The sequence below is a fragment of the Otolemur garnettii genome, unplaced genomic scaffold, assembly GCF_000181295.1.
Source record: "Otolemur garnettii isolate 467f Iridium unplaced genomic scaffold, OtoGar3 scaffold00010, whole genome shotgun sequence".
Taxonomy (NCBI): domain Eukaryota; kingdom Metazoa; phylum Chordata; class Mammalia; order Primates; family Galagidae; genus Otolemur; species Otolemur garnettii.
In genome coordinates this window covers 2,451,768-2,461,748 of record NW_003852405.1, presented here as the reverse complement: position 1 = coordinate 2,461,748, position 9,981 = coordinate 2,451,768, and the positions used below count along the sequence as shown (strand labels likewise).

The 9,981-nt window shown below is 39.2% G+C and overlaps 1 protein-coding gene across 2 annotated transcripts in view; it reads right to left on the bottom strand.

Annotated features, from left to right (window-relative positions):
• Positions 1–9,981, bottom strand: part of WDR47 (WD repeat domain 47) — a 71,839-nt gene that overhangs the window by 11,262 nt on the left and 50,596 nt on the right. For both annotated transcript variants that reach the window (XM_003784081.2, XM_012801743.1), the window contains exons 9-12: positions 8,658–8,733; positions 5,097–5,254; positions 3,415–3,584; positions 2,435–2,605 (exon numbers count right to left, since the gene is read on the bottom strand). In XM_003784081.2, the coding sequence (XP_003784129.1) occupies positions 2,435–2,605; positions 3,415–3,584; positions 5,097–5,254; positions 8,658–8,733 (575 nt within the window). The remainder of the gene's footprint in view (positions 1–2,434; positions 2,606–3,414; positions 3,585–5,096; positions 5,255–8,657; positions 8,734–9,981) is intronic.

The following is a 9,981-nucleotide window of genomic DNA, read 5'->3' as shown; positions in this document are numbered from 1 at the left end:
GGCTGGGGATTCGAACCCGCCACCTTAGGTGTACATGGCTGGCGCCTCAGCCGGTTGAGCTATAGGCGCTGAGCTGAGCAATTCTTATGAAACCATGGATAAGTCAAAAACTTACACTATTTTCAAATATTAGTTCCATCATGGAACCAATGCAGTGCAGACAGCTCAAAATATCAATGAGGTATTGAAAAGGATGTGGCTAATGAACAGAGAGTACACTGATGATTTGAGAAGTTCTTTCCTAGTGATTTTAAACTCGAAAAGGAGCCAAATGGGCTACCTGAGATAATGATGAGCTGAATCCATCTCAACCTATGCAGGAATTAGCAGCAGCAAGGTTTGATGGTATTATTCCAACAATATTAAATCATTTGAAACATCGGCAAGGTAAAGAAACTGGATAGATGGGTGCCACATGAATTAAACAAGCATAAAAAAAGACATCTGAGAGCTTGCCTTTCTTTGCAGTCACGACATAAAGGCAAACCTTTTCTACACTGTATTGTTATATGTGATGAAAAATGACTTTGGCAAATGCAAGCTTTTGGCACAATGGTTGGATAAAGATAAAGTGCTGCAACACAGTCCAAAAACAAACATCAGCTAAAGCTAATGGTGTCTGATGGTCCAGGGCTGGTGTTATCTACTACACTATCATGAAACCTAGTCAATCAATTCTAGTGGATGTCTACTGCAACCAACTGGATGAAATGATGAGGATGATTTTGATTAAGCAGTGAAACTGGTCAATAGAGACAGGCCAATCCCCTCGTAAAACAATGCTCAACCACATGTTGCATGAAAAAGGTGGCTCAAACTACAGAGGCTGGACTTTGAAACTCTGTCAGTCACTGTATTTACCAGACCTGGCACTAACTGACCACCATTTCTTCCAGGCTTTACGCCACTTCTTGTAAAGGAAAGATACTCAATTCTCATCAAGATATGGAAAATGCCTTTTGCATTTTCATCATCACTGCTTGCTCTCCAGGCTCCTCTGTTGCTGGCATAGACAAGTTATCATTAAACTGTGTTGATAGTTTAGTCACATACTTTGATTAATTCTATTGCTTTTTATTTGAGCTATAATAAACATTTTTTTCTCTATTCTTTTTTTTTTTTTTTTTGAGACAGAGTCTATGTCTCTCTAGGTAGAGTGTCATGGCATCACAGCTCACAGCAGCATCAAACTCTTGGGCTTAAGCGATTCTCTTGCCTCAGCCTCCCAAGTAGCTGGGACTATAGGTGCCTGCCACAATGCCTGGCTATTTTTTGGTTGTAGTTGTCATTGTTGTTTAGCTGGCCTGAACAGGTTTTGAACCTGTCAGCTTTGGTATATGTAGCTGGTGCCATAACCATTGTGCTACAGCCTCTGAGCCAGGATATTTTTTTTGTTGTTGTAGTTGTCATTGTTGTTTTAGCTGGCCCTGGGCGGGTTCGAACCTGTCAGCCTTGGTGCATGTGGCTGGCACCATAACCACTGTGCTATGGGCATTGAACCAATATTCTTTTTTTTTATTGGTGGGGATTCATTGAGGGTATAAAGAACCAGGTTACATTGATTGCATTTGTTTATCCTCTTATAATTGTGTCCCACCCCTAAAGGTGTGTCACTGTCACACACCGTGACTCCCCACCTTCCTCTCTTCCCCTTCCCTCTCTCTGCTCTTCCCTTTCCCCACCTCATCTTCCTTCCCTCTCTCTGCTCTTCCCTTCCCCCACCCCCTCCCTCCTTCCCTTTCTCTGCTCTCCCCCTTCCCCCACACCCCACCGTGTACTAGGTCATCAATTGTTCTCATATCAGAATTCAGTATATAGGATTCTTGCTTCTCCATGCTTGTGATGGTTTGCTAAGAATAATGTGTTCTACTTCCATCCAGGTTAATATAAAGGATGTAAAGTCTCCATCTTTTTAATGGCTGAATAGTATTCCATGGTATACATATACCACAGCTTGTTAATCCATTCCTGTGTTGGTGGGCATTTAGGCTGTTTACACATTTTGGCAATTTTAAATTGAGCTATGATAAACAGTCTAGTGTGAGTATCCTTATGGTAAATGGATATAAATAAAAATTTGATTCAAAATTGGATATTTCATATTTAATGACCTAATAGCTAGGATTATAGGCATGTGCCACCAGGCCTCATTCATTTTTTTTTTAATTTTTTGTAGAGACAGGCGTGCTATGTTTGGTCATGTTGGTGTTAAACTCCTGGCCTCAAGCAATCCTCTTGCCTTGGCTTCCAAAGTGCTAAGATTACAGACATGAGCCATCATACTCAGTCTCATAATTTTAATTTTTGAAATAAAATGTCCTGTCTTTAAAAGATACATTTTGATGAAATATACCCTACAAATGAATATACAGAAAGGAAAAGAAAGTACATGTTGAACAAAAGAAAAGTAGCAGTTAAGAATAATACTACATACCAGTATGTCCACTCAAAGCATGAAGGCCTTGTCCTCTTTGACAATCTGTTGTATAAATGTTACAATCCCCTGCTCCAGCACTTATTAAAATAGCTCCACCGCTTTCTGGGCCTTCCATAAAGGCCAAGTCTCTAATTGTCCCATCATGCATACTAAACTCCAGATCTGGTCCTGAAACAGCAATAAGAATTAAAAAAAAAAAAATTCTGCTCAACTTACTGTGATAATTTGAGTTTGCTAAACTGCCTCAAAGCTAGTGAAGAATAGTGGTATAGCAGTATGGCTTATATTTTCATTTAGAGATTGATATTATAAGAATTTCACTTTTCTGGTCAAAGGACTTCAAGAAATCAAAATAATTATTACCATCTAAAATAAATGTAATTACCTTCTAATCTTTTATCCCAAAGAAAAAGACAGACAGATAATGACTGAAAAATATCCATTAATACAATTTTGGTAGTTATTTGTTATTTTTCTAAAAACAACAGAAAATAACAGTGGCTCAGACACTACCTAGCCATCTATAAGAATTTACTAAAAAAGAATAATGCCTCATGAATGCAACTAAACAATTATAATGTAAAGAAAAATTCTTTATGATTCTTAGATTTTGGCTCAGCGCCTGTGGCTCAAGCGGCTAAGGCGCCAGCCACGTACACCTGAACTGTTGGGTTTGAATCCAGTCCGGGCCCACCAAACAACAATGATGGCTGCAACCAAAAAATAGCCGGGCGTTGTGGTGGGCTCTTGTAGTCCCAGCTACTTGGGAGGTGGAGGCAGGAGACTTGCTTGAGCCCAGGAGTTGGAGGTTGCTGTGAGCTGTGATGCCACAGCACTCTACCCAGGGCGACAGCTTGAGGCTCTGTCTCACCAAAAAAAAAAATTCTTAGATTTCATTAAAGACAATACAAAGACACAACAAGGAGAAACAAAGTGTACAGTGGTAAGCTAACTGCTGCTTACAACATAAGCCCTACCTGTTGCATTACAAGTCTCTGCATTAAAGGGCAGCACTTTGACATATTTGTCATTTGATCCTGTTGCTAATAACTGTCCACAAGGACTCCAGGCCACACAGTAAATGGATCCTTTATGATGTTTATTCCTTTTAAAACGTACCACTGGCTGCTTAGGTGTGTCATGTGCACTGAAAGAAAAATTACAGAAAGATATTTCAATTTCTTCCTTGCTAAAATTAGTTAATATGAAGTTCTATAGTACAGCTGTTCTTGAGGGAGGGAGCAAAAATGGTATCAGACAATAGGTTATTAATAGTTTTCAAAATCATAGAAGCAGGTTCGGCGCCCATAGCACAGTGGTTACAGTGCTAGCCACATGCACTGAGGCTGGCAGGTTTGAACCTGGCCCGGGCAGCTAAACAACGACAACTTCAAAAAAAAAATAGCTGGGTGTTGTGGCAGGTGCCTGTAGTCCCAGCTACTTGTGAGCGTGAGGCAAGAGAATCGCTTAAGCCCAAGAGTTTGAGGTGGCTGTGAGCTGTGATGCCACAGCACTCTACCCAGCGTGACAGCTTGAGATTCTATCTCAAAAAAGAAAAAAAAACTCCATTTCTGGCCAGGAATAGTGGCTCACGCCTGTAATCCTAGCACCCTCAGAGGCCAAGCCAGTGGATTGTTTCAGCCCAGGAGCTTGAGACCAGGCTGAGCAAGAGCAAGATCCCATCCCTACTAAAAATAAACCAAAAAAAACTACCTAGGTGTTGTGAACATCTGCAGTCCAAGCTACTCAGAAGGCTAAGGCAAGAGGATCTCTTGAGCTTAAGAGTTTGAGGTTGCTGTGAGCTATGACACCACAGCATTCTACCACAGTGTAGAGTGAGAGTCTGTCTGGCATTATAGCTCACAGCAACCTTAAACTCTTGGGCTCAAGCGATTCCCTTGCCTTAGCCTCCCAAGTAGCTGGGACTACAGGTGCCCACCACACACCCAGCTATTTTTTAGAGACTGGGTCTCGCTCTGGCTCAGGCTAGTCTCAAACCTGTGAGCTCAGGCAATCCACCTGCCTCAGGCTTCCAGAGTGCAGGCGTGAGCCACTACGCCTGGCCTAAAAAGTCCATTTTTCATAGTTTTCATGGATTTTAAACTCAGAAACAAAAAGAGAAAAGTTAATAATGCTTCCTAATTTTAAAAATCCAGTAAAAATACAAGCAGCAATGTGCCCAGGTAGGCAGACTGCTTGAGCTCAGGAGTTTGAGACCAGCCTGAGCAAGAACAAGACTCCATCTCTAAAAAACAGCTGAGCATTGTGGTTAACGCCTGTAGTCCTATCTACTCATGAGGCTGAAGCAAGAGAAACACTTAAGCCCAAGAGTTTGAGGTTGCTGTGAGCTGTGATGCCATAGCACTCACCCCCAACATGACTGAGACTCTATCTCAAAAAAAAAAAAAAAAGAAAGAAAAGAAATAAGGAAGACTAGATTAATGAATGAAAAATGGGTTAACAACATTTTATTAAAAAAAATTATAAAGTTAATCAATGACTTGTGCATATTTCCTAAGCACTGAAAATAGAAATAAAGCTTAACAGAAGACAACAAACTAAGAACTAAACTACTACTGAGTATTAATTCTGAAAAAGAACCTATATAGCAAAATTAAAAACTGAGGCAAGAATGGCAATACAAATCATATAGCCTTACCTTGGATCAATGACTTCCGGATAGGCACATACTCTCAGAGTTTTTGAATTTGAACCAACAGCATATAAACCACCACTTGGATGAAAAGCCACTGCTCTAACAGCTTGTGTATCTTCTAAGGTATTAATACAAACAAACTGCTTTTTTGATTTGTCATCCTATAGAAAGAATAAATGTGAAAATCATCTTATTAAAAACTGAATTTGAATGAATTCATCTTTATCTCATTTTAGATTTATTTGAACTGTATTATTCCTATATTGATCATTTTATGATTACTACCTCTAATCAGTCTTAAATGGCAAATCCAAATTAAACCTAATTTTTCACTACTCACTGCTAACCTAACCTCAGATAGTTCATAAATATTAAGTTTTTCTTTACTTATTAACATGAAATATAAGAAAAAAATTTATTTCCATATTTAAGTTCTCTTTAATCATTAAGGAAAAAATACAGCTTAGGCCGGGTGCAATGGCTCATGCCTGTAATCCTCGCACTCTGGGAGGCCGAGGCGGGCGGATCACCTGAGTTCATGAGTTCAAGACCAGACTGAGCAAGAGTGAGACCCCTATCTCTACTAAAAATGAAAAACTGAAGCAAGGGGATCACTTGAGCCCGAGAGTTTGAGGTTGCTGTGAGCTACGACACCACAGCACACTCTACCAAGGATGAAAAAGTAAGACTCTGTCTCAAAAAAATAAAATAAAAATAAAAGAAAAAACACAACTCATATATGTTCTAACAGAGCATCACAAAAACAGAGCATCATTTGTGTTTCTAAAAGTAGAAATTATAAGGACTATTATTTATTCCACTGAAGAAAAAAAGAAAAGTTTACTCTTACCTCCAGCAGTTCAGTACTTCAGACTGAAATTATAATAAAATACCCTTTTAAAACAGTACAAATAATTTTACTTTTATTTTGTTTATCTTTTTTTTGAGACAGAGTCTCTCACTTTGTTGCTCTAGTAGAATGCCATAGTGTCACAGCTCAGCAACCTCAAACTCTTGGGCTCAAGCGATTCTCTTGCCTCAGCTTTCCAAGTAGCTGGGACTAGAGGTGCCTACCACAATGCCTGGCTAATTTTAGAGACGGGGTCTCACTCTTGCTCAGACTGGTCTCCAACTCTAAACAATCCACCCACCTCGGCCTCCCAGAGTGCTAGGATTACAGGAGTGAACCACTAAGCCCAGCATATAAAAATAATTTTAAACAGAACATTTGAGTTTCATTTTTATTTTAAACTGTCAACTTATTTGTCCACAGTTCTCTTCTGAAGAGACAAGTTGAAATAGTTTTATATAACAGCTTTGGAGACTCCTACTATTGGTATCATTTGAAACCAGCCTGTTACCCTGACTAGGACTGAATAGACCTGGAACATAGATCTCCAGATTGGTTGTGGTCAACAGACTAAACCAAATCCCATCTTTGGGAAGTATGAATGTCATGTACACACACGAAAGCAAATCACTTCGGCTCTGGTTGTTTCTTGAGAGCTCCAGGACCCATAATAACTGTACGAATGAAAAGACCATACCTCTCCCTACCTAAGCTTTTATGATTCATGTGATACATCCTCTCTGAAGGAGGAGGCAAACCTGAAGTGTCACACTATGTCTTACGTAATTGAATTGAATTCTTATGTTAGTCATATGAATTTATTTGAGTAGAAATGCTACATTTTCCATTAATCCATATACAAAGAATAAGACTATTTGCCAAATAAATAGCATGGAGTAGATAAAAGGGAGGAAAATGATTAATTGATTAAATGGTCTATAGTATAATTACTGCAGTTTCCTTTATAGCAGAAGCTACATATATATATATATATATATATATATATATATATACAGCTTTTATTTGCCCTCCTCTAGAGTGTTTATAAATGTTTTTAATTTGTTGCCATTTAAAAAATAGGATATTTCACATAAAAAAAATCTAGATTTCGGGCAGCACCTGTGGGCTCAAATGGGTAGGGCACCGGCCCCATATACAGAGGGTGGTGGGTTCATGCCCAGCCCAGCCAACCTGCAACAGTAAACTAGCCGGGCATTCTGGCAGGCGCCTGTGGTCCCAGCTAATTGGGAGGCTGAGGCAAGAGAATCGCCTATGCCCAGGAGCTGCAAGTTGCTGTGAGCTGTGTGATGCCACGGCACTCTACCTAGGGCGACAAAGTGAGAGTCTGTCTCTACAAATAAATAAATAAATAAATCTAGATTTCTAGCTTTTCTTCAAGAACCAAAAGAACTGGAAAAGCTGGGCTTATTTATTTTGCAAGAGACAAGCTCATCATGAAAATGATGACTTTACTCATTTATGTTAACTGGTGACATCTAAAAACATCTGAAATAACACCTTTGTTTAACAGGGCTAAAATGTGAACTAGGGAAAATAAGATAGAGTGAAGCTGTATACTAGTTAGGAAAGGATGTCTTGTTCCAAAGTAAAAACACAGGTGTACTGATGAGAAGCCCAAAGGAGACACTAATAATTTCTGAAATTAACCATAGGGTTTATACAGTAGCATAGATACCCAATTCATGTGCCAAGGCTACTAACATGAATATTCCCAGGTGTCCAAATGTGCTTTCTAAGGCAAATGGCTCACTACAACTGCTTCACTAAGCTCAGATAGCTCAACTACCTTGAGATAAATACTAACATTAGCAATAATGATTACTACTATTTTTTCTTTTTAGAGATGGGAGTCTTACTTTGTCACCCAGGCTGGAGTGCAGTGGCATGATCGAAGCTCACGGAAACCTCAGCCTGCTGAGTAGAAAAGGCTACAGGCATGCCCCACCATGCCTGGCTAATTTTTACATTTTTTGTACCTACTACACCCAACCAATAATGATGACTTCTAAAGCAAGGCGTGGTGGCTCATGGCTGTAATCCCAGCACTTTGGGAGGCTGAGGTAGGTGAATTGCTTGAGCTCAGGAATTCAAGACCAGCCTGAGCAAGAGCAAGACCCTATCTCTACGAAAAATAGACAAACTAGCTGGGCTTTGTGGCTGGCACCTATAGTCCCAGCTACTTGGGAGGCTGAGGCAAGAGGCTCACTTAAGCCCAAGAGTTTGAGGTTGCTATGAGCTGTGACACCACAGCACTCCTCTACCCAGGGTGACAAAGTGAGACTCTGGCTCAAAAAAAAAAGATTACTTCTAAAAATGGTTCCTTTTTAAAAATTATATTTCTTAGTTTCATTTTCATGTGTTTTATTTGATCTTAAAATTAGTTTATCTCTTTTTGCTTTCTTATCTCTGCATTTCTTTTTTAATCCATCAGAGAGTTCACACAAGAAAAGTGGTTCTTTTTTCAGAGATGTTGCCATGTTGCTCAGACTGGAGTTCAGCGGCTATTCACAGGCATGATCATGATGCTTCCATAGTCTTGAACACCTGGGCTCAAGTGATATTCCTGTGTGGAGCCTCCCAGGTACTGTGTGCTACCACACCTGACAATCATGATTTTTTTTTTAATTGAGAATTCTTTAGCAAAATTTGCATGTATATACAAAAACAATCAAATTCCTTTCTCAAAATATTACCTCTTCCCCTCTTGACCTGGACAGAGTCCCTGAAGAATCTCCAAGAGGTGGCTTAATGACTGAAAGTTCGGATGAGCTGTGGGGTAAAAATTCAGATAAAGTTTACATTGACTATCAAAACAGAAAGTAAACTAATTTTACCTTTCTAAAGATAAATTTTAGAAATTAGTAAATTAGCAAACTAATTTTACCTTTCTAAAGGTAAATTTTAAATCACTAATTTTCCTTTTTAGCAAATGACCCTCACTGACCCCAGTTAAAATTATTCTTCAGAGACATTTATTAAAATGCTCTGGATTCAGTGACACCAAAAACCATGCAAAGAGTAGGTGAAAAGCTGTTCTGGAGAGAAGGCTAAGTCAAAGTCCACACATATTTCCTAGAGAAATGTCAAGTACCCTTCCTCTGCTTGTTCTAGAATCCTGTTTCCTATATTTAAATCGTACTCCAGGCAGGAGCCTGAAGATTGCTGTTGTATTTAGGGAAAAAAACAGAACATGACAGCTGAGGGTTCTTAAAATACTCTTTTCATGGCCTGTGGTTAAAAGGAGTAGGGCGCCAGTCCCATATACCAAAGGTGGTGGGTTCAAAACCAGCCCTGGCCAAAAACTGTAAAAAAAAAAAAAAAAAAAATATTTCCAGGCTTGGCGCCTATAGCTCAGTGGTTAGGGTGCCAGCAACATACACGGAGGCTAGGGGGTTCAAACCCAGCCAGGGCCTGCTAAACAACAATGACAACTGCAACAAAAAAATAGCCAGGCCTTGTGGCGGGCGCCTGTAGTCTCAGCTACTCGGGAGGCTGAGGCAAGAGAATCACTTAAGCCCAAGAGTTTGAGGTTGTTGTGAGCTGTGACACCACAGCTCTCTACCACAGGCGACATAGTGAGACTGTCTCAAAATAAATAAATAAATAAATGTTTCCACTTAATCACTGTTAAGGAGGCTAATGAGTAGACAGATCTACCCACATATGTAGTCCTTCCTTCCAATCAGATTTTTTTTATGCCTCACTCTTTACAGACAAAGATTATGAGACACTTGAAGAAAACCTCCTAGAAGAAAAAGACAACAAACAGAAAAGGAACTTGGGAGAAGTAAGGCAATTTAATGAACAAAAGCTCCCACATATAATTAAAATCCTTAAACATATAAGAGGAAATAATGAATCTAAGAAACAAGATCTGTTTAAAAAGACAGAATAAGAAAAACCTCATAGAAACTTAAATATGAGAGAAAAAATACAGAGAAATTGGACAAAAGAAAACTGCTAAAATAAATAATAGATTTAGATTTGCAATTTCCCAGAACCTTCTTTTTTTTTTTT